At 53.7% G+C, this 27,385-nt stretch overlaps 1 protein-coding gene across 7 annotated transcripts in view; it reads right to left on the bottom strand.

Annotated features, from left to right (window-relative positions):
* Window positions 1-76: 76 nt before the first annotated feature.
* The window catches only part of PAK6 (p21 (RAC1) activated kinase 6), a 37,340-nt gene continuing 10,031 nt past the window's right edge, over window positions 77-27,385 (bottom strand). For 2 of the 7 annotated variants that reach the window (XM_025473214.3, XM_025473216.3), the window contains exons 3-11: window positions 24,301-24,415; window positions 12,471-12,679; window positions 10,965-11,618; window positions 4,675-5,172; window positions 4,439-4,572; window positions 3,960-4,086; window positions 3,733-3,858; window positions 3,097-3,231; window positions 77-1,702 (exon numbers count right to left, since the gene is read on the bottom strand). In XM_025473214.3, coding sequence (XP_025328999.1) covers window positions 1,535-1,702; window positions 3,097-3,231; window positions 3,733-3,858; window positions 3,960-4,086; window positions 4,439-4,572; window positions 4,675-5,172; window positions 10,965-11,618; window positions 12,471-12,674 — 2,046 coding nt within the window. In that variant the 5' untranslated portion in view covers window positions 12,675-12,679; window positions 24,301-24,415 and the 3' untranslated portion in view covers window positions 77-1,534. Of the gene's footprint in view, window positions 1,703-3,096; window positions 3,232-3,732; window positions 3,859-3,959; window positions 4,087-4,438; window positions 4,573-4,674; window positions 5,173-10,964; window positions 11,619-12,470; window positions 12,680-16,345; window positions 16,366-24,236; window positions 24,416-24,942; window positions 25,165-27,385 lie in introns of those variants that run through there. The other 5 variants (XM_035708719.2, XM_025473219.3, XM_025473220.3 and 2 more) reach the window with 5 other exon arrangements.

Raw genomic sequence — 27,385 nt, 5'->3', positions numbered from 1 at the left:
ACACCAGACACCCCCACTACAGGGCATCCAGCTTGAAGATGGCCTGGCTCCATTCTCAGAGACAACAGCCCAGAGGTTTTGAACACTCAGTTTAATTTAAAACAGGCACAAGTGCAAACAATTCACAAAAGTTTCTAGGGAAGATGCTTTTGTTTTTAAAACTCTGACCCTTTAAAAAAGTCCTTGCAATTTTTTTTTTTTTTTTTTTTTGGCCCCAAAGCAGGCCACTAGGGAGCAGAGGAATCTAAAAATATTATCTAGATAGGGTCCTGACACCTGGAGTTCTTCCCTGGATTCCCTGACTGGCAACATCCCTGAAGGTGGGGAGGGAAGGGGACAAGGACACGGGGGTCTGAAGAGGCAGCTAGGGCAGATGGTTTGCACGAAGGAAGGGCCCATTTCTTGACAGGATGGGACTCCAGGAGGTGGTTCACCTCCCCCAGACCAAGAGTTTGAAAAGAACCAGTCCTCAATGACCTGGCTACTGAGATGAAGCTTACAGATAAAACAAAGTTTGTCCCTCACCATTCCTGTCTCTGGCCCTCAGACTCAACACTACAGGAGAAACCTGGAAATCTGCCAAGGCCCTGGGATACATTAGACTCAATGCAGATCTCCTCTCGGGTCAGGTAGAGACAAGGGACTTAGGAGGTGCGAAGCCAGGCCAAGAAAGCAGGTCCCTTCGGAGGAGAACTTAGTGGCAGAAAGGATGGGAAAGCCTTACTGAAGCTGGCTGTGGGTGACCTGGAGGGAGCCAGGCTATCGGGGTGACCATCTTCCACTTACACTCTCACACACGCACGCACTGCACGCACACACACATGATGGTCTCTTCATCCTATAAAGTGAGACCACATTTACCACCAGCTCTGTTCTTCCTCTTACACCCAGAAAAATGCTCCTCCTCCTTCCCTGGCCCGCGATCAGGCTGTTCACAGTTCAGGGCGGGCTATGCAGGGACAGTGAGTCAGTGCAGGTGGGCTGGGAAATAGGTGCAGGTCGGACTGTACCTTCAGGAAGTCAGACACGAGGGAGGAAGACAGCTTCAGGCAATAGAAGCCTTCCCTGTGGCCCTCTCAAGACCCCAGGGTTTAGAGTTGGAACTGAGAACAGCAAGTATCCTGGTGAAGACAGGCAGTCTGCCCTCTTGGGTGGCCTGGGATGCTAGTGTACAACAACCTTAAAAAAAAAAACTGCAGCAGCCTTTTCTGCTGTGTTGGCCACGGTGGCCAGGAGTGCTGGTCTTCACGTTTCTTAGAAATATCCCTGTGCAAATAACAAAGGGTCATCCTGTAGAAGGGGTCTCCATCATCCCAAAGGCAACTGGGCACCCTCTTGGGAGGGAGAGAGACCAAGGGGCAGGTCCGGCCTGGCCCAGTGGGCTGAAGGGCAGGAGGGGGTGGGTGGGGTTTCACATTCAATCTTTGGAGAGAATACTGAGAGAATGAGGCAGGTAGGCCCTGCCGGCAGGCTGGCTGCCCAGTGTCTCCTGCTTGTGGGCATAGGTGGCGGGTGCAGCCCTCTGGGGGTGGGCTCAGCAGGTGGAGGTCTGCTTGCGGTAGAGCTGGATCAGGGGCACCAGGCACTCGGGCAGCCCCGTCTGCAGCAGGAAAGGGTGGTCCAAGAGCTCCTGAGCCGTGGCTCTCTCCTGGGGGTCCCGCACCAGCATCCGTTCCAGGAAGTCTCGGAGCACTGGGGAGACCTGCGGAGACAGAGCAGCACTGAGAGGAAGCCATGGCGTGCAAGTCACTTTTGGGGTGACTTGTCTGCCTGGCCCCACCATCACGTGGAAGTCTTGAGTTCTCTTGTTTCTTACTTCCCTGCAGCTCCCAGGCTCAGTACTTTTTGGATTATCAGGTAGGTGAAGAGACTTGGCATCAGTCTGGGGAAAAGTGGCTAGTTCGCCCCTTGGGGGTGCTGCTGAGGGGTGGAAGTAAGATTCCCGGCTCCTGGGGAGCCCATCCTTCACCCCGCTGCTCAAGGCTCTGGGCCTTTAGGCTCTGTGGCTCTGTGGAAGGGGCATGGGACTGGTACTAGTTAGTGATCCAGTCCTGGGTATAGCCCTCATCTTCGACAAATTGCAATTTTCTCTAGACCTCCGTTTTCTTAGCTGCCCAGTGGGTCAGTTGATGATAAAATATGCTTGCCCTGTCTTTAGTGAAGATAAAGAAGAGGTCAGGGATGAAGTATTTTGAAAAATAGAAAAGAAGAGAGTGGGAGGGACCTGATGAGGAGGTAACTTTCTTTAATGTTCTAAGCTGTAGAGTCTCTAAATCAAAAGCTTACCTTGGTTCATTTTGAGCCAATATCTTGGGATAAAGCTAAGTCTGGGGCTTTCCAAAAGGCTACATCCTCTGGGGAATTAGCCAGTTGGAAATCTCCCCTATGTGTTAATCCTGGGGCTGGCAGTGCAAGCCCCAAGGACCAGTTGTCTCAGAAGGTGTTTCCTGACTGTTCTCCCATCCAGCTGTGTTGGAACCACAGAACCATTTTATCATTTAGGGACTGGGTTTCCAGCTTCTGGGACATTTCTCACTCTGGCCACCAGATGGCAGTGCCATCCCCCCCCCCCCCACCCCGCCCTGACCTGGCCACCAGCAGGGGGTGTCCCCTGGTAAGGTCTATATGGGTTTGGGTGGATTTGGCAGAAAAGGGTTAAGAGTGCATGTGTGTATACACACACACACACAAAAACACGCACACTCTGGTTTTAAGGGAAAACCTGTGGCTCACATGTGGTCAGGTTGTGCTGTGGCCGACTGGCACTATGCCACGGTATGGCTCCCTTAACAGAGGGAATGGAAGATTCCTGCACAATTAGCTTCTCTAGATTCCTCCCCAGGAAGTCAGGGATTCCTGACAGCCTTGCTTTCCCTTCTCTCAGGCTCCTGTCAGTTGTCTGCAAGTGGAAATTGGTCTGAGTGGACACAGGAGCCTGGGTGTAGATGTAGCTTCTCAGCCAAGTGCAGGTTTTGTGCGGAGAAAGGGGAGCCTTTCTGGGAGCCTTTGACTTCTGTGGAAGGGAGGGAGTGGGCCTGGGAGCTTCGGTCCTCAAAGCCTCAGGAAGAAGGGGGTCCACCTTGTGCACTGACTAACCTTGTGAGAGTTTTTCAGCCTGGGTGGGGGGCTGTCCCGGAGCCTCTTCATGGCCTGAACTGGGGAGTCGCTGAAGTAGGGTGGCTCCCCGTCCACCATCTCGATCACCATGATGCCCAGAGACCAGATATCCACCTGTAGGAAGAGACCGTCCCTGATGCCACTGGCCAGAGTATGGCCCCTTGGTGGCAGTGTGTTGCAGGGGGATGGGAGCAGTTGGTCCCAGCTGTCACTGGTGAGTTGGCCTCCCCTGACCACCTGCCTTGTGATCAAGGCACTTCCTACAGGAATTCCTGTACTTCCTACAGGAATGCCCACTGACTGCAGGGACATAGCTGTCAGCCATTCCCTGGGAATGGCTGTCACACAGGGCCATACCCAAGGTGGCCATACCCCACCTTGCCTGTGAGCTGCAGGTGGGGGATTTTGGGGAATGGTTTGTGGCAGCAAAGTCACAAGCTAGGGCAGACCCATCCAAGAGTGGGCAGGGCACAATGCGAAGTGGGGGTAGGGTGTCGATTAAGTGGGTATCTGAAAAATCAGGATTATTTCAGGGAGGGGGGGAGGTCACAGGAGATGAATGTTTCTGAGAGGAACTTCTCCAAACAGGAGCTCTGGGATGGAAGGACCAGTTACCTCAGTCGCATACAGAGACCTGGAGATCACCTCAGGAGCCATCCAGTAGGGGGTTCCTACCAGGGACTTCCTCTTAGGGACATCTTTGCTGATCTGAGCACAGAATCCAAAGTCCGAGAGTTTCACCTGCGGTTGAGATGAGGGTGGGTAACAAGGAGTGGTGAGCTAGGAGCAGGAGCAGGAGCAGGAGCTAAGCCAGGAGCACAGGAGCAGGGGGAGGGACCTACCCTGCCATCGAGGGTCAGGAGGATGGAGTCACTCTTAATGTCCCGGTGGATGACACCCTGGGCATGCAGGTACGCCAGGGCCTGCAGCACAGCCTCACACACGGTGGCGATCTGCTCCTCGTTCAGCCTAGACAGGGAAGGCCGGGCCACAGACAGAAGAAAATGTTAGCTTTGGCAGGGCTGCAAGGTAGCTGGGCTAGGCAGATTAGGTGTCCCTGGTCCTGGGCTCTGCAGCTCCTGGGCAGCATGTGCAGGGTCCCGTCAGGCCAGAGTCTTAGTGGAAATGGGCCTGAACCTAGGCTGGAGAGCCCATCCCACTCCTCCGAACCTCCTGGGCCTGCTAACCCGAATGGACAGGGCGTGCTCGCAATGATGTGACAAGCAACCCAAGTTTTCTTGGCCTGAGGCTGCCCAATCCCCCTGCCAGGACAGCGATGGGGACAGCCAGCTCTCAGAGCCCAGCCCTCCCAGCTGCCCACCTGACTTGGGAGACGATGTCAGTAAGGGCCCCGCCTTGCAGGAACTCCATAAGCACCCACAGCTCCTCGCCCACCAGGTAGCTCTTGTACATCTCCACCACGTTGAGGTGCTGGTAGTCTCGCATGATCACCACCTGGGGGGCAGACGGGGGTGCCTGAGTGCTGGGTACAGTCCACCACCCTGTTCCCAGATGCTCATCCTAAGCACCCCATCACGTCCTGCTCTCCTCTCCTACCTCGTTAAAGAGCAGCTCCCTGCGCTGCTGCTTCCTGAGGTCCATCATCTTGACGGCCACCTGGCGGCCTGAGTGCTTCTCTCGGGCCAGGCAGACGATGCCTGTGGAGCCCTCACCAATCTTCACATAGCTGTCCAGCAGCATCCGAGGGTCACCTTGGTCCACCACCATCCTGAGTGCAGCCTTGAACTGCTCGTGTGTCACAACACCTGTGTCCTCGCCAGCCAGGGCACCCTTGGCCACCGCGGGGTCCTGGGGCAGGTACAGGTTGCTGGTGCTGATCTGGGCTTGCCTGGTGCGTGGGGAGCCCGCAGGGGAAGACCGGCCTGGGGGTGGGCCAGCCACTGGGACTGTGCGGAGGGACTTCTGGGGGCTGCTGGTATCCTGGCTGGTCAGAGGGCTGAAGGTCCCCATGGGTTGGTCCGAGGGCAAGGACTGGGCCTTGGCCACCAGGCTTGGTGGAGGGTCTTTCTGCTGTGGTCGGAAAGAGGAGTTAGGCTACAGGGAGGAAAAAACAGACAAGGGTTTGGCTGTGGGAGCATTTAGAGCGACCTTTACAGAAGCAGGGGGTGACCTCTGGACAGGGGCAGGTCTAGCAGGGCGTCAGACCAAATAGGGGAGGTGCTATGGGCAAGGATTTTCAAGTGGAGCCGAAGCCAAAGTTCCTTCTCAGAAACCCAGCCCCCAGTGTTCCCAGGTGAGCAGTCCAAACAGCAGCTCTTTACATCCACTGCAGAAAGCTGCAGAAAGCAGAGTCCCTGGGGTGTCCTCTGCTGGGTATTTCTTCCTGGGTAATTGACAGCCAGACCCCAGGGAGGCCACCGAGAGGCTGTCTTCCCTCTGTACTGCCAGGCTGTGTGGGGAATCTGGGTCAGAGGCATTCTTCATCCCTGGGGTGCTCTCACCCGAGGCCCCACGTGGGTGGAAGGGGCCCTGGGCAGTGGGGCATCTCTGACTGACTCCCAGCACAGGGCAGGAAAGCCACAGCGAGGGGTCTGATAGCCTGCTTGTGCTTGACAAGTAGGGAGTCATCAAGTCTCTGCTGTGAGGGTATGTCCCCAACAGAGGACCACAGAGCCATGTTACCATCTGGGGGTCCTTAGGTATATTGCCTGGGCTGGGGACCTGGTGCCAGAGAGATCTCAAATTAGGAGGGTAGCTCCAGCCTAACCCAAGCCCTGGGGCCAGGGTTAGGGAGGTTTCCTAGGGGCTCCCCAGAGCAGCCTCTCTACTTATTCCCAATCCTGGCTGATGACCCCTACGTAGAAGGGCAGGCAGTGGGCTATCCTTATGGCCTCTTGCAGGAGGGGAAGGGAAGGTGGAAGGAGTGGCAGATTGGGCCTCAGTGAGCCCACACCCAGCCCTGGAAGCCTCTGAGGCTCCTTGCCTTTCAGGGTCCCAGCCCTCCTGCCAGCCCAGAAGGAAAGGGTTCCACCCTTGGGGACCTTCTCTCTGAGGAACTGGCCATGTGCAAGTGCAATGTAATTCTTCCCAGGGATTGTATGATTTTAAAAGGGGCACCTGGAAAAGGCCATAAGTAACCTAATGAAGGACACTTGAGGGGCTGCGGAGAACTTCTCAGAACATCTCAGGACCCATCATATGGCAGCTGTCCAGTTGCCCACGGGGTCCTGGTGCAGATCCCCAAAACTGCATCAACCCCCAAGAAATCTCAAGCACTCAGCTTGGGCTGAGGGACCCCAAGTCTGGGCCCTGGACCCTACCAGGCTCAGCAGAGACTTGCCAACCTCTTCGGCACCCTCTCCCCAGGCTTTGGGGTATGCACCCCAGCTTACTCAGTGACGGATCTTGCCTAGAGGGGAGCTCCAAGTGCCCCTGACAGCAGAGAGCTAAGCCATGGCAGACTCTGCACCCCACCCCCTCACCCCCCCGCCTGCCCACCCTGCAGTGTGCACCAGCCTCTGGCAGGCTATGCCTGGCTCTGGCTCAGCCTTCACAGGGAAGGAGCCAGGGAAGCCTCCCAGCACCACCGCAATTATTGCATCCTGCCTGGTGAGCACATCTGGACAGTAAACAGACCCTCCCATGTCTTCACCAGCCCTGACCCTCACCCATGTTTCCCCACTATGAAGTGGAGCGGCGGGATCTCTGGACTGGGTGCGGTCACAACCTAGGTTCCGGCCCTGCTCAGCTCTGACCAGCCATGAACTGTGGGCAACTCACCCTCTCTGAGCCCATCTCCTCTCTAAGTGCACAGTGATCTGGGGAGCTGGATAAAATGCAGATTCCTGCTTTGGCTGAGTCCCTAGAGCAGTGACTTTGCATTTTAACAAGCCCCTGGGCTTGGCTGTAGGAGGACTGTGGGCCACATTGGGAGCAGCTCTGGACAAATGGCTTCAGGGAGGCTGTGGCTGGGGGTGGAGGGAGCAGGGCCACCACTGAGACTGGGAGGCCACTCCCAGGAGCAGAGGCTTTGTAAGACGCCACCTGCCAGAGTCCACTTCCTCTGTCACACAATCAGCAATCGCCAAGGCAGCCCCCAAGGCCCTGGAAAAATATGCCTGCTGGTCTGCAAGGCATGGCCTGCAGAAAACATGCTCTCTGTGCATCCAGGTGGGGCTGGACAGAACCTGGGGGCCTAGAAGCACCTAGAGCCGCTCTTGAGGTTGCTCTAATGACCCCTCGACCTTTCTCCTCCTGGATTTCTAAGGCAGACCATAAAATGATTCTCTTCCCCTCCTGGCCTCCTATACAGGCTGGCTCTGCTCCATGGTTGAGCTGGCATGTGTGGCAGGGGAGGCGAGGACAGGCCATGCGGAGGGGCCAAGGAGGAATTTGCTCCCCCTCCACTGGTAAGGCCCCTGTGGAGACTGCAGCAGGTGCTGGCTGAGCTCAGGGACCAAGGGCCCAGTCGGTGGGTGGGCAGGTGGGTGGCAAAGGGCAGGGATCCAGCCGAGAGCCCAGCTCCAGTGTGGCCTGGGATGTGGGATCCCAGGGCAGTGGGCCTGGGCTTGGTCTTCTCCTTAGCAGGTTCAGGTCCTGAGCGTCCCGTTGGCCTTGCCACCTGTCTCCACAAGAAGGGAGCTTTCACTTACTGTCGCCACGAGAAAGGACCAGAGGAAACATATTAAGCCATACCAAGACAGAGAAAGGGGAACAAGAGATGGAATTGTTATGGGCTCTGGAGTTCCTTGTGTGATTGAGATGTCTTCTTGGGTGGGAAGCCACCAGAAGAGCCGTGCGTGGAGGTACAATGATGCCCCATTTTCCCTTCCTGGGCCATGGTGACAGGGCCAGGCTCTCCAGCTGTGGGCTTGGGCAGCTGTCATCTAAGTGCCTCAGAGGCAAAGGCCATGTCATAGTATTTTTAAAAAATCATAAAGCCATTTACTGAGGGTGTACCACTTTGACGAGGGCCTTAAATACATGATCTCATTTAATTCTCCTAACCTTTGGGTTGTTTTTATTCCCCGGGTGCTATTATTATCTGTATTTGTAGATAAGGAAACAGACTCAGAGAGGTTAAATAACTTGCCCAGAGTCATTAAGTGGTAAGGAGCAAGGCTGACTTCAGCTCTGGTCAGCCTGACCCCGCACCCCTGTGCTGTGGTCCTCCTGGAGCCCCTCGGCATGTAACAGAGTACAGGGTACACAGTAGGTGTTTAACCAAGGTTTGCTGATTGTTGGGGTCCTCTGATTTAGCCTTTCTGCCTCTAAGTGGAACCACTTCTGAACCCTCCAAATTCCTGTCTTAACTCTTTGGCCTCCCTACCCTCAGTCAGGGTCCGAGGTCTTTTGCTATTCAGCCAAAGTGAGTAACTAACTGCAGGTCTAAGCTTCCTGGGGCTGAGTACAAAAGCCCTAGAGCCGCACACCCTCCTAGTGCCTCTTGTGACAATTGGTGGCTTGACCTCCTGGGGTACCCATGCTCGGACAGCTGCTGTAGTTGCTGCTGAGCCAGCCCCTGGGATGTGCTGAGGTGCAGGCAGCTGGCTGCTGGTTTGGTCTGGTGGTTCCTGGAGCTGTGGGAGTGGAGTAGGAAGCTGGGTGCAGTGGTTCTCAACTGGGGCTGATTTTAAACCCCCAAGGGACATTTGGCAATGTCTGGGGAGCGGGGGTGGATTTTTGGTTGTCCCAGCTACTACTAGCATCTAGTGGGAAGAGGCCAGAGATGCTAAACATAGCCTACAAGGCACAGGACAGGCCCCACAACCAAGGATTATCTGATCCAAATGTCAATAGTGCAGGAGTTGAGAAGCCCTGGACCACAGCAGCTCACAGGAACTGTCAGCCCTGCCTTAGAGAGGCCTGGCTTGAAGGTATTAATCTAGAAATATATGCCCAAGATGCTGAGAAGGATATCACTCCCTTGGATTTGGAACTGTGGTATCTCCACGCCCCAGACGACTAGCACCTGCTTCCACTGGACACCCAGCTACGGTGGCCTACAGTAGATACTGGGTAAATTACGCAGGATGGACCAACTGACAGAGGTTGCCTGGACAGCCTGTTCCCTGCCATGGGATGCTGGCAGGAGCTCAGGACCACTCAGGTCAGTGCCTAGTCCTATGTTGACACCTCCTTTTTCCAAATCCCCAAGGCTCTGCCACAGGATTCCCAAGAGGCCAGAGAGAGATCAAGTTCTAGTTCTTACCTCCTGGGCAGTATGCACTGTCCTGTTTCCACCTTTCTTTCCAAGGAAGTGTCTCTCCAGGAGCATGGCCTTCCAGAGACCTCTCAGCTCACAGACACAGCTGGCCACATCTCATTTGTTCAGTCCCCAACGCCCCACTCCACAGGGGAGCCCAGCCCATGTCCTTCATCCCAGTGAGTGCACAAACCCCAGAACCTTCTCTGGATGCCTTGGTCTGGCAGTGACTTAGAAAGGTCCAGGGTCCAGGCCACTCCCCAAACTCTCCACCCAATTTGAGGCTGGACCACACTCATGCACAGCTGATGGGGAGGAGCCAGGCTTGCTCTGAAAGACCTCCAGGGAGGGGAGCTCTGTCACACGTGTTACTGTCACCTGATGTTTCTTAGGTCTGATTTCCTACCCTTGCGCTGTAGCATAAGCTCATTTCTGCCTGCCCCTCAAGAAGGAGCTAGAGATGCCATGATCAGAAAGTTTTGGGGAGCAAGAGGCGGGAACCCTGAGGGCCCTTTCACTGCTTCCTTCCCTGACTCATTCTCAACACCTGGGGGTTGTCCTACCCTCTCTGAGTCTACCTTCTCATCTGCCAAATGAGAAAGGAATGGTGCTGTCACAGGGCATGTAAGAAAAAAAAACATTCTCTGCCTGCCAAGAAATGTCACCATTAGAGCTCCCTTCACTGTTTCCTGTTTCACAAGAAAAATCTGTGCACTCGAGGCTGCCACACATGCCAAAAGTTGGCTTTCCTGCTACTCCCAGGCCCACGCATACTCAATTGTCTAGCTTTTCACATGGCACATGAACTCCAGAATAAATCATTGCAGAAATGTTAAACAAAGCAACCACTAAAGAAAAGGGGAGGTGGGGGGGTAGGCGCCTGGGTGGCTCTGTCGGTTGAGTCCCTGACTCTTGATTTCAGCTCAGGTCACTGTCTCGGGGCCATGAAATCAAGCCCCACATTGGACTCTGAGCTCATCGAGGAGTCTGCTAAAGTTTCTTTGTCCCTTTCCCTCCTCTCCTTCCCACGCTTGCACTCTTTCTCAAATAAATAAATCTTAAAAAAAAAAAAAAAAGGCCAGGGGGTGGGGGGTTGGGGAGAAGGAGTAGGTAGGTAGGAAGGGAAAAATCCTCTTCTCTGGAGAAGGGGTTAGCATGAATGTTTCTGACGCCTTAGGGGTAAGCAGTCCAGGGAGCCACTGCTCAAACTCAGGAGAGCACTGGGGCAAGAGAGGGGTGGGGGCAGAAAGAAGCTCTGAGGAGAGGGAGGCCGAGCCCCCGCCCAGTACTGGAGCATCTATCTCTGCTGGGGCCTGGGTGGAGGTTGCTGGGCACCAGGACCAGGAGAAGGTCTGTGCTTACTGTTAAAAGTTGTCTGCTCCCCAGTGTGGTCCACCTAGACATACTCCAGAGGGCAGGAGTGTAAACAGGGGTGTACTGAAAGCCCTCGAGGCCCCACAGAAAACGGATGGATGGCCTGCAACCTCTGACTGCCCCGTGCTATGCCTCTGGAAGACCAGCGCTTATCTGGTTCAGGGTAGAATCCTCAGCTGCCGCTGAGCTGGTTTCCTGATCATTCTGTTCCCTTGCGCTCTCCCTAGCCCCGGCCCTGTAAGTGGGGAAGGCCAGGCTCCCCGCCCTGCTGAGAAGGGCCCCAGAGGGTGGCCCCAGCCCAACCTACCTTGCTCTGGGAGGGAGGGCCTGGCTTGCTGCTGCTTGCAGGGGCCGTGGCAGGAGTAGACAGGAACATGCTTCGGAACAGCCTGCGCTTAAGGGTACTCTCCTGGGTCTTAGGGCTGGGGCTGCCCTCCCCACCCGGCCTGCCTGTTGCTGAGCCCACCAGGCAGGACTGCGGCCGGGCCTCCTCGGAACCATGCCTAGGAGCCTTGGTCCCACGCCTACTGGTGGCTGTGGGGGGTGAGGTGCCAGGTGGGGAGCTCTGTAGGCAGGCACCCAGCTGCAGGCAGCGCTGTGTGGCACCCTGGAACTCTGTGGGGCCTAGCGAATGTGCCTTGGTGGCCAGCCCATTGGGTAGGACCCTTGGGCTCTGTGGCTCTGGCCACGGCATCTGCCTGCGGCCTGCTGGTGTGCCCCCGTTGCAGCTGAGGTAGAGGCCATGGGGGTCAGTGTGCTCAGACTGGGGGCTCTGTAGGTACATGTCCGGGTCCGTGGCCCAGTGCTCATCCCCCAGCAGCCCCAGGGACTGTGCCCGCCGCCGGCTGGTGGGGCTGCGGCCACGCAGGGTGTTGGAGCTGATGACCGACAGCTTCTGGATGTCGTTGAGCAGCCCTGAGATGTAGCCATCCGTAGGCACCGAGCTGCCCCGCACCACTGTCTGTAGGGGAGAAAGAAGAGCTTGAGCGAGCAGCCTGCTCATGGCAGGGAGGGGAGGCCCTGGACCAGGTCAGAAAGCCTCTAGGGTGCCCTAGGGGAGGAACACCTGAGGACCTCGCTTGCTGTGTCATCCAGCTGTTCCTTAATTTTGCCCACAGCAGGTCAGGCCGGTGTGGGGGTGGGGTGGGCGTGCAGAGATACAAGGAGAAAGCCTGTTGTTATGGGGTTTGCAGTCTGGCAGGGCAGACGAGAGGTAAGCACGTCAAATGGTATGGGCAGCTGAACTTGAGGTTGCTGAGGGGGCACAGGGAGGTGGCCAGACCTCGCCTGGGGCCTGCTGTCATTCTCTAGCTCTGTCTGTGCTTAAGGGAGACGTACGGAGCTCCCGAGGAGGCAGCAAGTAGTCCAAGGCTCTCCTCCACATATCCTGGCTTCGTGGCCTTCAAACCCCAGCAGGCCTCTCACTCCAACCCCTCTTGGCCCACACAGCTAGCTCTAGTCTGGGAGCCCCAGCCCCATAGAGGCTGCGAGTCCAAATATTGCATAGGACGCCCTGATTAGCAAAGGATTATTTGTTGTTGCCTGAAATTCAAAGTTTACTGGGCATCCTGTAACTTTATTTGCTGAATCTGGCAAACCTACCAGCCTCCGGAGAGGGGCTCCCCAGGCTCCTCCACCCTGGAAATGGCATCACCACCCTGGGTGAGGCTCATTAGCGGGGAATGAAAACAGCCAGTTAATTGATAGCTGGTAATTGGGCGGTTCCTCCAGGTGCCTCTGTGGTTTTGCCAGGCTTGGTGTTCTGTGGGTGGGAGAGGCTCGGCCCAAGCCCTGCCGCCGCTGCCCGCCTCACCTTCATGGGTTGGAGCTGCACCCTCGTAATGCGAGAAGGGTCCACCACAGGCTTGGGGCGCCGCAGTGTGTCCAGGATGTTCTGCCATTGTGGGGGGAGGCCCACGAACTTGCCTTCTTTGGGGTCGAAGGAGGTATGGACGCGGTGCTGGAAGTTCTGCGGGGCTGAGATCTCTGGGCGTTTCTTCTTTTTCTTTCGGAACATGGTGCCTGTGTGGGGAGGGTCAGGCCGAGCTCCAGGGAGGGGCTTTGTGGGAGCATAGGTGGCTGCAGTGGGTGCTGCCCACCCCCCATCTCTGCGCAGGGCTCCCTCCCTCCAGCCCAGGGCTTCCCCTCACCTCTCATCCCTACTTCCTCAGGGAAGCAAAGTGGTCCCAGAAACAACAAAAAGGCCAGAAATAAGCCAACACAGACTATAAACAAGGAAAAGAGATGTCTGTCTTGTCTATGCCAAGTCTCCTGCCCAGCAGGCAGACCTGGGGGTGTGTTTTTATAGGATCCAAAGCCCATTACAAATACCATTCCACTGTCAGATAACTTAAAAAGGGGAAAGAGGGAAGCAAGCAGGCAAATTCGTTTTATGAAGCAAGTGTGACCTTGACAAAAATAAAGATAAAAATAGTAGAAGAAAAAGAAAATTTGAACCCGTCTCACTATGAACAAAAATGAAGATCCTAAACAAAACTAGTAAATGGAATCCAACAGCATGTCAAAGTTTTTGTTTAACTCAGGTTTGTCTCAGGATGGTTCAACAATAGAAAACCTGTTTCTGTGATAAACAACATTCATAAAAAGCCAACATGTTACTAGTCTGCAGTCTGGGACCGCGTATCACAGGACCAAGAACCCCCGAAAGGGCCCACTTGGTCACCAAGTGCTTTGCCCCAATTCTAGAAAGGTCCTGAGTCAAGGACACATCTAGTGTGGATGGGGACAGCTGTGTAGGGGTAAGTCTCCCCAAGGAAGAAAGCGCCTCCCCACTTTGGGCTCTTTTCCCTTGAATGTCAGAACTCTGTGCAAAACATCACCTGCAGCCAAACCTCTATCCCTGCCCTTGCTAATCTGGACTTTGCCTAAGGCCCTGTGAGCAATGTCAACAGCTACCAGTGACATGGGCATGCAGATTTGAGATGGGGGGGCGGGGCTGGAAACCCTGGTGGCGGACTCCAGCTTGCCTTCGGGGAGTCCTGGGCCAGGACCACATACATGTTGATGGAAGACCGGTTGGGAGTGCTCACTTGAATGCTTTTGTAACGGAAGCAGCTCAAAACAGCTCCATGGTTTTTTTGGATTTTGTTTTTAATTTTTTTTCTTTATCATGGTAAATACACCCAATGGGCTCTAATGTCACCAGGAAAGGTCACTTCTAGGTTTCAAGAAACAGGTATGTTTCTTGAACTGAATGCTTGGATCCTCCATCTATCCAAAGTTTTGGTGGTGTGGTGCTGTTTTCTTTTTGTTGTTTATTTATTTGAGAGAGAGAGAGAAAGAATGTGAGCAAGGAGGGGCAGAGGGAAAAGGAGAGAGAAAATCTGAAGCAGGCTTCACGTTCAACACAAAGCCTGACACGGGGCTTGATCTCAGGATTCTGAGATCATGGCCTGAGCTGAAATCAAGAGTCAGAAGTTGAACTAGCTGAGCCACCCAGGCACCCCTGCTTTCTTGTTTTGTTTTGTTTTTGTTTGTAGTAAATACAAGTTCTTGTACATAAACTACCAGAACAAAACCCCAATGATCTGGAGTACAGGCAGAGCCATGGCATTCTCTTTTGGTTCCTGCTCTGGAAACAGCATTTTCCTGGTCACCTTAGCAGGTTCTGGAGGAGGTCACAGACATGGGCAGTAGCTGGTGGAAAGATAGAAGATAGGGCTCCTGGAACAGCCACAGCTTTTCTTTTCTTTTCTTTTTTTTTAGCCACAGCTTTTCCACAAGGAATTCAGCACGTGTGAAATCAATCTGAATCCACATCACACTTCTTGGAATGTCAGCCGCTTATGGGGCCTTGATGTTGGGAGTCTACCAAATGCTTCCTGTTTGCAAATCCACATGTGCAGGACCCCCAAGGACCAAGGCCTTTGGAATGAAATATACTTGCTGAGTTGCAGGTGAATTATAGGGAGTCTCCCGCTAGTCTGGGGAGGCTCTGAGCAAGCTAATATGTGATTTGTGCCTCGGGGCTCTTCATTTATAACACAGGGTTAATAAAGGGTGCCTTACAGGCTTTGGGAGGCTTAAGTGAGCAGACCCCCCAGTGCAAGGGCAGCGGGGGGGGGGGGGGCGCTGATTCTCTTGCCACATTGCTTCTCTTTGCACCTGTTTCCAAGCTCAGGAGCCTGCAGACATCGGGATGTGCGGAGATGCAAATCCAGGAGAGAGGCCCCATACCTTTCCTCTCAGATTCGCTGGTCGAGGGGCCACACCTAATTTGGGGGACCTGGGCACTTTACCACCTCTCCATTATGTAGATGCTTTGCAATTTGGTAAAACATCTTCCTCCCTCTCAGTGTTTGCCTCTCAAGAGTCTTCATTCTGTAGTCCTGTCTTTATGGCCTCACAGATAGACTCTGTCCCTAAGATTAGCTTCACTGATCATTCCACCCTCCCTACCTCACTCTCTTGAGTGAACTCATACTTTTTTGCAGGTGCAGGGACATCCCCTAGAGCTGCAGAAGAGTGAGCTAATACTTTTACCCCCGAACATCCCTCTCCCCAGCTCCCTCCGCCCTACCTGAGTGCCCAGCTTTTTCTGCAGGAATTGTGAGAACAGCATCTTTAGCAAATGGTAAATGGCTCTGGGATCCCCCTCCTGGGTCCCTTCCTGATAACAAGTTTTTTCCCAGAGGCAGCAGGAAAAGCCTGAGGAAAAAGGACACCACAGAGTCCTAGGGCCCAGGGTTGTGGCAGTGAGGGTCCGGAGCTACTGGAAGCAATGAACTGAGCTCAGGTTTTGGAGGAGTGAGGAGTATGGTCAGAATCAGAGCCAGTCACTCAGCTAATGGGAAATCCACCCCCCTAAAGAGAGGCTGCTGAGACTCATCCAAAATGTGGTGAGTCCCACACTGCCTGGGACAACATGATTGTGTCCACAGAAAATTGAGAAAGATCTGCATACAAATTGTTGGAATTAGATAAGTGAATTTAGAAGGTCCTTGGTTCAAGGTCAATATAAAGAAAAAAAATCAGTTGTATTTCTTCAGACCAACAACAAACAGATAGAAAAAAAAATGTTTTAGGGGCACCTGGGTGGTTCAATAGTTGAGCGCCTGCCTTAGGCTCAGGGTGTGATTCCAGGATCCTGGGATCGAGTGCCACATCGGGCTCCTTGCGGGGAACCTGCTTCTCCCTCTGCCTGTGTCTCTGCATCTCTCTCATGAATAAATAAATCAAATCTTTAAAAAAGTTTTGTTTTGTTTTTTAAAGATTCTGTGGTACAATGGGAAATAGATATTTGGTCTTAGTTTCCTGTTCCTGGCATAGACTCCTAACACCCTTGAAATCCCAAATGCAAAGAATGTTCAAACTTTCGGCCCTGCCCCACCTCTGGGGAAGGAGTGGGGCTGGAGATTGAGTTAATCATCAACGGTCAATGATTTAATCAATCATGCCTACTCAATGAAGCCTCCATAAAAACCCCTAAACCACAGGATTCAGGGTTGGTGCACACATCAAGGCTGACAGGGCATAGAAGGAGCTCTGTGCCTCCTACCCCATACCTTTCCCTATGCATCTCTTCCACATGGCTGTGCCTGGGTTGTACCTTTTATAACAGATGAGTTCCATGAGCCGTTCTAGCAAATTATAGAACCTGAAGAGGGGCTCATGGAAACCCTCAACTTATAGCCAGTTGGTCAGAAGTATGGGGGGCCCAAGACTCACAACTGGCATCCACAGTGGAGGATGGCTTGTGGGACAGAGCCTGTGGGGTCCATGCTGCCTCCAGGTAGTGTTAGAATTGAATTGAATTGTTGAATATCCAGTTGGTATCTGAAAGTTGGAGAAATGGCCTCAGGAAGGAAAAAAACCCTTCTCATTTGCTGTCAGAAGTGTTACCAGGGAAACAGCCTTTCAGACACCATTTACCATTTTACATTAAAAATGTCAAATACCTAGGAATAAATCTAATCAAAGATATGCAAGGTCCCTACATTGAGAAATATAAAACATTATTTAAAAAATTAAAGAATGCTCACAGATTGGAAGACTCAGTGATATAAAGATACCAACTATTTCCAAATCAACCTACAGGTTTGTTTCATTCTCAATCAAAATCCCAGCATAGGGACACCTGGGTGGCTTAGCAGTTGAGCATCTGCCTTCAGCTCAGGGTGTGATCCCAGAGTTCTGGATTGAGTCCCATATTGGGCTCCCTGTGGGGAGCCTGCTTTTCCCTCTGCCTGTGTCTCCACCTTATCTCTGTGTCTCTCATGAATAAACAATTTTTTTTTTAAAGTCTCAGCATATTTCTTTTGGTAGAAACTGACAAACTGATTCCAAAATGCAGAGAGAAACATAAAGAATCGGGAATGTAAAGATAATCTTGAAGAACAAGGTTGAATGATTACACTACTAGATACCAAGATTTATTTTAACAGTATAATAACTTATATAGTGTGGAACTGGCACAAGGATTGACAAATAGCCCAGTGGAACAGAAGAGAGAATCCAGAAATAGATCCAGTCATATAAGGTCACTTAATTTATGACAAAGGTGACACTGCAATATGGTAGGGAACAGATGATCTTTTCAGAAAATGTAGCTGAAACAATTAGATATCCATATGGAGAAAAAAAGAATCCTGAAAAATGAATTCATGCCATACCCCAAATTAATCAGATCTAAATGTGAAAGGTAAAATCTTAAGCTGGAGGCAGTGATGGGGGGATGGAAGAGGGGGAAACCCACAGTCTGGCTGCCGCCTGCTGCAGGTCCAATGGGAGTGACTACGTAGGGGCCCAAGTTTGGTGGGCTCTCCTGGAACCCATGACGTGCTGGGGCAAAACGTCCACACATGTGGGTCCCAGGGATAAATTAAACTAGCAAGATGTTCCCTTTGTCCAAAGTAGAATTTTTTTAAAAAGATTTTATGTATTTATTTAACAGAGAAAGAGCACAAACAGGGGGTGCAGCAGAGGAAGAGGGAGAAACAGGCTCCCCACCCAGCAGGGAACCCAACAATGTGGGGCTCCATCCCAGGACCCCGGGATCACAACCCAAACTGAAGGCAGACATTCAACTGAGCCACCCAGGCGCCCCAAAGCAGAATTCTTGATGGCAAAGGTTAGGAATAGGGAATTCCTATTCTTTCTAGGATCTTTTTTTCTTTCTGTCTCTCTCTTTATTTTCTATTTCTTTCCATCTTTCTTTTTAGGATTTTATTAATTTACTTTAAAGACAAAAAGAGAGAGAGGGTGCACGTGAGCAGGGGGAGGAGCAGAGGGAGAGAGACAAGCAGACTCCATCTTGAATGTGGAGCCCGGAGGAGGGCTCCAACCCAGGACCCTGAGATCATGACCTGAGCTGAAACCAAGAGCTGGACGCTTAACCAGCTGGGCCACCCAGCTGACGCTCTAGAATTTCTTTCTAATGAAAACCAAACATTTTAGAATAAAGAGTGATCATGAGGACTGAATTTCTAAGAGACACACTCACCCACTCAGGCGTCCAATGTTGCCAAATCATTGGGTGTGAAACCCCTGAGACACAGACATTCTGCATCTCTCTGGCAATGGGGCCTGTGTCCTTGGAGCATGTCACCTGCCCAGATTAGAGGCCTTGTCTTGCTGTTTCTAGGTCTCCATTTTCCAGCCCGGTTTTCTACCTTCTGACCCAAGCCCAAGGGCCTAGGGGCTGAGGGAAGGTAGTTGCTACATCAGCCATGAGGCCGTAGTAGTAAATCAGCCCATGCTAGCCCCTAAAGTTGCCATCCTAGTATCTACACCTCTTTGCATCCACACTTGATCCACTTCGTAGGGGAGCCTTCCTTAAAGAAGATACCCTGAGGAGGGAGGAGCGAGGAGGAAGGAGGAAGAGGATTTTCCCTCCAAGAGCCAGTCTCTGCCTTTCTGTCTGCCTAGACTGATGGAAATCACATGGACCTGACACTCTGAAGTAGAGATGGGCAGAAGCAGAGCACCAGCATAGGCAGCCCTCCCCTCTGCTGCCCCAGCCTCTCCTGTCAGACACCTCATCCCGGTGCAGGGGAGGGGGATGCTGAGGGTTCTTTCTTAGGCCGAGATCCATCTTTGTGATTGAGGAATGCTTTGAACTTCCCTCTTCTGAATGGCTGCAGACATCACCTGCTGGCCATGGGCTGGCCCAACTAGACCAGAGGAGGATGCCTGGCACCAGGAGGGAAGAGCCCTGTCTAAACCAGTTTGAAAAGGAAGCTCCCCAGGCACAGCTCCCACTGAGACTGCTTCCTCCAAGCCAGAGCCTGGCAGATGGGGAGCCCGTCAGTTCCTGGCAGAGGCTTTCTGGAGGAAATACTGCCACACCCAGTAAACCTGAGGGTGGAGCTGGTGGGAGAGTTCAGGGAGCCACAGGTCTGGCGTCACTGGTGGGTAGGCTGTCATGTCAGAGGAGTAGGAGCCAGAAAGGGAATGTGCTAGGCTCTTTCCAAGGATCAATGAGTTTAGTTTTCTCACCAACCCTGGGAGGTAGGAATTACTATTATTACCCATGATTCTAGAGGAGGCTCAGAGAGCTTAAATAACTTGCCCAAGGGAACAGAATCAGGAAACGACTGAGTTGGGGGTCTGAACCTACATTTGGTTCCAGAGCCCCTGCTCTGTCCACCATGCTCATTCTGAGGGAGTTGGGCTGGTTGTTCATCTCTTTCCTGAGGGTCTCTATAAACAGGCATGAGGCTGAGCAGCCTGAGTAGACTCATGGGAGTGTGGAGAAGGGGTGGGCCAGGGCCAGCTCCCTCAAGATTGCTCGTTTTTTTCCTGTGCTCATCTGTGAGTCAGAGGCCAGAGGAGATTGGGGTTGTGCTGACTTGTAGGCTGACCCTTGTTTTGTTTGGAATTGGGTTTTGTTTTTGCCCTGCAAGAGGTGGGTAAGATGTTCCAACGAGCTCGTGTTGATGGCCGTGACATCAGGACCTGGCATATGTGAGAAAAGCTGCAGGAGCAGCAGGAGTGTATTTTGTCTGGCACAGACCCACAGCCCCTTGGTGGAGTCTCAGCCTAAAGCTGGGCAACCTGCAGGCTTGGCTCAGGGAGTGCTGGGCAGAGCTGTGTGGCTGATGCTCCTGTTCCATGACTACAAGCACGTTGGGTGGTGGGCTCCCCGTGGCAAGGCTGGTCTAGAGTCCACAATGGGAAGAAGCAGAACAGCCACAGTGAGAGTGGGTTACCCTCTCAAACTGCTTCTCTGGGGGAGGAGACATCTATCTGCCAGGGGCTGGAGCGCCAGGGCCACCAAGCTGTTTCATCAGCAGTGGTGGTATCCGACAGAGTCACCCACCTTACCTTCCACACCCAGCTCCGAGTGGGTTCTGGCTATTTCCACACATCAAATCCCTGTCCAAGGAAGGACTTGTAGCCCACTGAAGGGATCCGCAAGAGTGGGCTGCAGGCTAGGAAGGTGGCTTCCGGAAAGTGAGTCCAGAGGAGTTAGCAGTTTACTCTGAAGGGAGCAGGATTTGGTTGGTTGTGTCAGTCCTGAGATATGGGTAAGTTTTTAGGAACGAGGCTGGTGGGATTCCCTTCCATATCTGGGTGACTGGGAAATGAGGCACCACGGGCCCGACTCCAAGTGCTAGTCAGCCAGAATGGAGAGACACATGGGCTTCCTCTGAGGGAGGCTCAGCGCCGGCTTATCACAACTGAGCACCGGCTTGCTGTGGCCCAGACTGTGGGGTTCCTAGTTCCTGCTGGTGACTTCAGCCCACTCTCCTTTCTAGGCTGCAGCATTTCCAGTGGTAACAAGGAAATGGACTCATTTTCCTCTGCCAGCTTCTCTGGGTACATGAGGAGAGAAACAGTACCTGCTCTAGTTCAAAGGGGCTATTTGAGGCATTTTTAGTAAATACTCACTCGTGCAATCACCACTCAGGGTGCTTAGCGTAGGCACTAGGGCTCTGGCCTGATCAAGTCCCATAAAGGATCTCCTCACCACAAGCCTATAAGGCAGGGCTATTAATGTACCCATTATGCAGATGAGGAAACCTGTGCTCACAAATATCGAATCATTTGCCCAAGGAAAGCAGCAAAGAAGGGGAAGACCTGTGTCTATCTGAGCTGATGTGAATGCTGCGACAGGCATCTGTCTCCCTCCACCACCACACCCTGTCTCATTCTCAGGCCTGTTCATGATGCCTTGGGAAAGGAACTATTCTAGAATCATGATGCTGGGGTAGAGGCAAGCCCCTCAGTTCTTCTATTATTCTTTTTGTAAATAGGCTCCACACCCAGCATGGAGCCCAATGTGGGGCTTGAACTTATGACCCTGAGATCAAGACCTGAGCTGAGATCAAGAGTTAGATGCTTAAGTGACTGAGCCCCCCAGGCCCCCTGAGACCCAGAGTTCTATGGCACCTAGAAAGGTACCTCCACTTCTGACCACATCCAGGCACAGAGTGGCCTAAAAAGGACCATGTTATCTCCAGGGCTGGGACCTTCCACCCAGAGATCTGTAGCTAGGTTGTCTGACCTCTTTGTAACCCACTTTGGGAACTGTCATCCTACACATCCTTCTGTGAAGAATGACGGGCCTCACTGGTCCCCTGGTTGAGAATATCATAGACAGAAGCCAGCCTTTCACTGGGGTATTCTGATTTGGCCAGGAATATTTTTCTCAAATTTTACTTTCTGGAGTTTGTTTAAATATAGAATTATGCTAGTCACTCATTGATTCAATACATTCATTTATTGTATATTAACTCTGCTCCGAGTTTGAGGGACTGTGGTAATGAAAACAAAATCCCTGGTCTCAGGCAGTTGGGCTTGCTTTTCCAAATGGATGGTTGCTAGACACCACCCTGATCTGTGCCACCTGCCAGAAGAGATGGTGATGCATGTGCTATGGGACTTGCTCAGGGGGTCTGGCCATCCCTCTGTCCCTGGCCAACTTTCAGTAACTCAGTGGTATTTCTGCCAGGGACGTGTCTGTGGCCTGCTCCTGTGGTCTGCAAGAATATGTTCGGTGATGGGGAGCTCCTCCCCCATCCTGTGGCCCCTGCCCTGTCCTTCTGTCCCCTTGTACCTCATCCTTTGTGTGGAGCAGATCTCTATCCTCCCTCAGCTGCTAGCAGGGGGCTGGGCCTGCCATCTACCCCTCTTCACATGACAGGAGTCAGGAGAGGTGGCATCCCAGCACCATTTCCTGGTTCCTGAAGTCTCACCAGGAGGAGGGGCCTGAAGAGAGTTTCATTACCTTGTCTCCCCAACTGTCACCTGCAGGGTGGATGGGTCCTAGACCCAGGCTGTGCCCCTCACTGCCACTGCTCAAAGGCTCAGTGAGATCTGCCCAGAGCCACCGTGCTGAGGCATGGAGTGTCCCCAGGATGCTGAGCAGTACCTTGAGGTTTTGCTGTCCCACTGGACAGGCCCAGAGAGAAGCTGAGTATGCAGGGCGGAGGGCATTATGCACATAAGCCAAAATACCTGGGTCCCCTGCCCTTGTCACTATTCCCACACTACAGGTCCCAGTGAATCCCCAGGGTAGAGATAATGGGGCTGTTGTTGAAAAGAATATGATAATAAAGCTCATTCAATCTCTTGTGTCAACACTCCAGTTGAATGAGAGGCCAAAGAGCCAGGCTGGCCAGCCAGGAAGGTCAATATTGACTCAGGCCTGCCTACTAATGCAGTGCTGTGGTCCAGCAGCGGCTCAAGCCAGAGCAGCCCTCTGACCTCAGTTCACTGTACTTAGAATCCACAGCATTGGGCTTTCCTGGGCACGGGGTTATCGCCAAGGGAAAAGTAAAGAATGGCCTTCCCGAAAGGGCTGTGACCCGGGCACCTCTTCACTATCCCAGATTTTCAGCAGCCTTTACATGCAGAGGCCTGAGTCCTCATCACAGAGTCCTTAGAGAATGGCTGGACAGAACCTCTAAAGTCCCTTGTCACAGGATTAAGTCCCCCAATAACACAAAAAGATTATGTTTTATAGCTCTTAACTTTCTGTATCTCTGTTTATGCTAGTTATTATGCTAGTCACTCTTCACTTTAGGCTCACAATATTGTGAGATGGGTCAAAGCTGCTTCACTGGATGTATCTTAAAGATGCAGGTGGCTGGGGAGAGGGAAGGGGAGACCAGAAAGGGAACATACACACAGACAGGTATAAAGTGCAGAGCACGTGTCAGACGGTGTGCTAGGTATTTCTTACTATTGCATTTTATGGTCACAATTCTACAAGCTAGATATTATGAGCTCTGTTTTACAGGTGAAGAAACCGAGGCTCAGAGAGAAACACCGTCTGAGATGGTAATCCAGTGTCTCTGCCTCCAAGCTTCTCTAACATGCCTGGTGCCCAGAGAAGGACTTGCCCCAGATCACAAAGCCACTGAGGGCAGAGCTAGGACTGGAAGCCTCAAGCCATAGACTCTGTCCTAGGCAGCCCTGTGGCAACAGTGTGTCCAAGGTCTCCCATGGACATGTGAGCACATGTGACATGTACAGAACAGGCTGCTGTCTCTGCCTCCAAAGCTGGATCCTCTTTCAGAAATGGCCCCTTCCCCGGGCCACCTCACTCCCTGCCCTGCACGGACCCTCTGCCTTTACTTTATTCTCATGGCTTGCTCTAACAACCACTGCCTCCCCCCTACCCGCCACCACAATCTCCTGCCACAGAGCCAGATGATCCTCAAAGTTCTCCAAGAGAACTCAGGGCTCAGGTAGTTTAACCTCTCCAAAGCAATAACTAGAGGTTGGGGAGGTGGCTAACGGCCAGGGATGTTCGACATTTATTATTTATCACTGTGACTTCTCACAATTATACTATGAGGAAGGCCCAGTCACCCCGTTTTATAGGTGAGGACATTTAAGTTTGAAGAGAAGTAAAATAACTTGCTTGTGGCAAAAAAGGCAAAGTCAGAATTTGAACCCAATTCTTTCTGATTCCAAATGTGTTCTCAGCTACTGTCCTACGTATGGCCTGAGGAGAACTGGGCAGTATTATAGTATGTGCTACACCAGTTCCCAAAGACCCGAACACAGATGTAGACTGGACCCTCCTCTTTTCCCCGACCTAGGAAAATACATCAGGGGAGCCCAGAAACAGACCAGAATAGGACAAGACACAGAAAACACAGCCCACACCCCAGGGAGCTCTTCATGTCTTAGCCCTTGGTGTTCCTAGCAGCATCTATACATCCCAGGCAGGATGCCACTCATCGGGGGTGGGAAAAGCTGGATCCATTTTAGCAGGTTGGGGATCTGGGGAATGAGCGAGCAGGCTGGGATGTGCCAAACAGCATCAGTGCCTGGGGCTGCCTCCTGACCTGTTCAGCACAGACACGACCAGTTCACTGCCCTTCCTGTCTGGGAGCCTCTCTCCCAAGCAAGAATTCAGGGCACCAGCCTCAGTGACACTACCTTGCCCCAGACGGGCATCACAGCTGATGACAGCAGAGGCCGGGCCGGGGCAGGCAGGGCGTCGGAAGAGCTGCCGCCTGCTGTGGGCTGGGCTGGTGGGAATTACAAGGTACAGCCAGCGAGGCCTGCGAGACGGCACCTGTAAGGGCCCCTGCCTGACAGTACCCAGAACGTCCCGGAGGGCCACCTGCCTGCCCGCTGCCCCCTCCAGCCTGCCCCTCACCGAGGTCTCAGGTCCCGAGGAGGCTCCTGGACACCTTCCCGGGGGCTGAGGCTTCCTCACTCACCTCCCGGCCGCCTTCCTCGCCTCCTCTTCCTCCTGCCTCCTCACCGTTCAGTGGGCAGAGCTCTCAGGCACCGAGGAGAGGGGAGACGGGGGACCTTCCCCGCCAGTCCTGAGGCCTGGGTGGAAACAGATCAGAAATTCATTGTGACAAATGGAGTGTGTGTCTCGGTGGATTCTGCGGCTGGCCCGAGTCCAGACTCGGAGCGCCCCCAGGCCCGCCTCCCGCCAGGGCCGCCGGCTCCGGTCCCGGGGAGGAGGGGCGGCGGGCGCCCCCCGGGACGCGAAGCCCCCCCCCCGCCCCGCGCCGCGCCGCCCCGCCCCTGCAGCCCCGCGCCCCCGCCCCGCACCCCGCCCCGCGCCCCTGCAGCCCCGCGGCCCGGCCGGAAGCGCCGGCGCGCACGCGGAGGTCGGGGGGGGCGCCCAGCCGCCGGGCTCGGCTCCGGCCCCGCGCTCACGGCCGCTCCGCCCCGCGCCGTCCCCGCCGCCGCGCCCGGTGCACGGGGCGCCCCGCAGCGCGGACTTCGGGGAAGGGGACCCGGGGGAAGGGCCCGCGCCGGCCGACCCCGGGCCCCGCGTCCCGGCCCCGCGTCCCGGCCCCGGCCCGGGGGAGGGGTGGCCGGCCTCCCGCTGCCCGGGCACCCACCTGCGCGGCGGGCAGTCCCCGGAGAGCCCCGAGAGGCCGCGGGAGCCGGGCCCGCCCTCCGCGGGAGGGACCCCGGCGCCGGGCTCGCCGAGCAGGGCCGCGCTCACCAGCCTGCGCTGCGCCGGCCTCACCTGGCCGCGAGTTTGACTTCAGGGTGTGGCCTCAGGTAGGTCGCGGCGAACACGGAGCCCGGGGGCAGGGGCCGCGGCCGAGCCTCTGAGCCCGCGGGGCGCACCGCCCGCCCGCCCGCCCTTCTCCTCCAGTCGCTCGGCTCTGGCCCCGGCCGGCCCGGGTGCCGGTCCGCCCGCTGCGACCTGCCGGTGGCCCACGGCCCCTGGACCCCTGGACGGCCGCACAGGCCGGACCTGGACTGCCCTCGGCGCCTTGCTGTGTGATTGACTCATTAATTTTCATCGCGGATGCGCAACTAGAGGCCGCAGAGCCGACTCCTCCCAGATACTAGAGGTGCAGCGGGTCTGCGCGCACCCACCTACACACCTTTAGGAGCCTCACCTGGAGTCCCCAAACCGGGCATCTTGGCCTATCTGTCCCATCTGGACAAGGCCCTAAGACTGGGGGTGGTGGTTCCGTAAGCAGGCAGGAAAGCCGGGATTTAAAGACATTCCAACTCTCTTGTCAGACCCTGCTCAGTTCTGAGAACTTCTGCCTCTGGATTATGGCCCACCCCGCCCCTCAAGGGGACCTTTCAGAGAAAGAAAGCTTCCAGGAGCCCTGCACTCCCAGAGAGTGGCTCTGATTATAGAGCTGGGATCCCTATGTGTCCCCAGCACTGCCCTGGCCTGGGATGGCCATTCAGAGTGGCCGACTCCTGGTTGCCCTTTGCCCTGCTGCTTCTCAATCATCAAGTATGTATGTTGTGGGGAGAAGCAGGACCACCTGGCTGTCTCTTCCCTAAATAAGGAAGTGAACAGGGGATCCATGGGTGGCTCAGCAGTTTAGTGCTTGCCTTCAGCCCACAGCGTGATCCTGGAGTGCCAGGATCGAGTCCCACATTGGGCTCCCTGCATGGAGCCTGCTTCTCCCTCCAGGCATGTGTCTCTCTCTCTCATGAATAAACAAATAAAATTTAAAAAAAATAAGGAAGTGAGGAGACCCTTGCTGTCCTAGACTCAGGCCCCAGAGACGGCTATATCTGACCCTGGCTTGGAAATTCAGTATATCTAGACCTCAAATAGCTGCCCTCAAGCAGTGGCTGGATGACTACCAATGTCACAGTGGGGACTGAGGACAGTGCTGCAGTTTTTGTCATTGTTGGGTGCCTCAAACTTTAGTTATTTAGTTTATTATTGCCATGTATCATTTTTGTTCACTGATTCTTTAGATCTATCAATGCAATTTATAGATAAAGCATTTTGCATATGGGCTCTATTGCTTTTGCATGATTTACTATAGGCTCCTGCCAAACCAAGCTAAGGTGGCTAATGGGAATTCACCAGCCCTGAACACCTGCACCCTTTCTGGCCACACTGCAGCCCACCCCCCCAACCCACCACCCTCCCAGGAAAGTACGGTGGTGGGTGTCAGAGCATCAGGGGAGATACCGTCATAGGTGAGCCCTGGGTTAGTGGCATGGAAGCTGAGCAGCTAACTTCAGGTCGCCCTGCTGCTCACTCCACGCACTTATATTTAGTCTCTGCTCCTGCTCTTGTCCCCTGTCTCCCCTCCCCCTCTTTGCATCTTTCCCAAGAGGATTCTCTCTGTTTCCTCTGACAGGGCCACACTGAGGCCTGACCTCCTGTGGCCCCCCAGGAAGCTGCCTACTGAGCCTAGGCTGAGGGGGTCATGTGGTTGGGCGGGGGCAGCTGGTGCGTATGGCTTTCCCCACAGAGTAGCTACCTAGGGTTGTAGGAGCACTGGCTAAATGCTGGCTACTGGAAGCAGGTTGTGCTGGATGGGAGGCTTCAGGAAACTGGTTGTTGAGGATTTTAAATGAACCATGAACAAAATTAGAATGAACTGCATTACGTTGTTGAACCTGAATCAACACCCTAAATTATTTTTTACTGACTCACAGATGCACACAGGAGTTATTTTCTTTTAATATAAGTAACTTTTAGGGCAGCCCGGGTGGCTCGGCTCAGTCCGGGGCCTGATCCCTGCAGACCCAGGATCGAGTCCCCACATCAGGCTCCCTGCACGGAGCCTGCTTCTCTCTCTGCCTCTCTCTCTCTCTCTCTGTCTCTCATGAATAAATAAATAAAATATTAAAAAAAAACAAGGAATACTTAAAAAAATAAGTAACTTGTAAAAAAAAAATACAAATAACTTATATACCAAAACCAGAACTCCAAGCCGTATTTTTGAACTGTTGAACTACAATAAAGTGTGATCATTATAATATTATCAGAATTGAACTAGTATTTAATTTGGTTTGAATCCAGGCTTGGGTGTCCTGGAAAGGCTACTAGTCAGGTCCCATGCA

This window comes from Canis lupus, chromosome 30 (assembly GCF_003254725.2).
Source record: "Canis lupus dingo isolate Sandy chromosome 30, ASM325472v2, whole genome shotgun sequence".
Classification (NCBI taxonomy): domain Eukaryota; kingdom Metazoa; phylum Chordata; class Mammalia; order Carnivora; family Canidae; genus Canis; species Canis lupus.
Note: the sequence above shows the minus strand (reverse complement) of the source record. Positions and strands in the feature narration are given on the sequence as shown.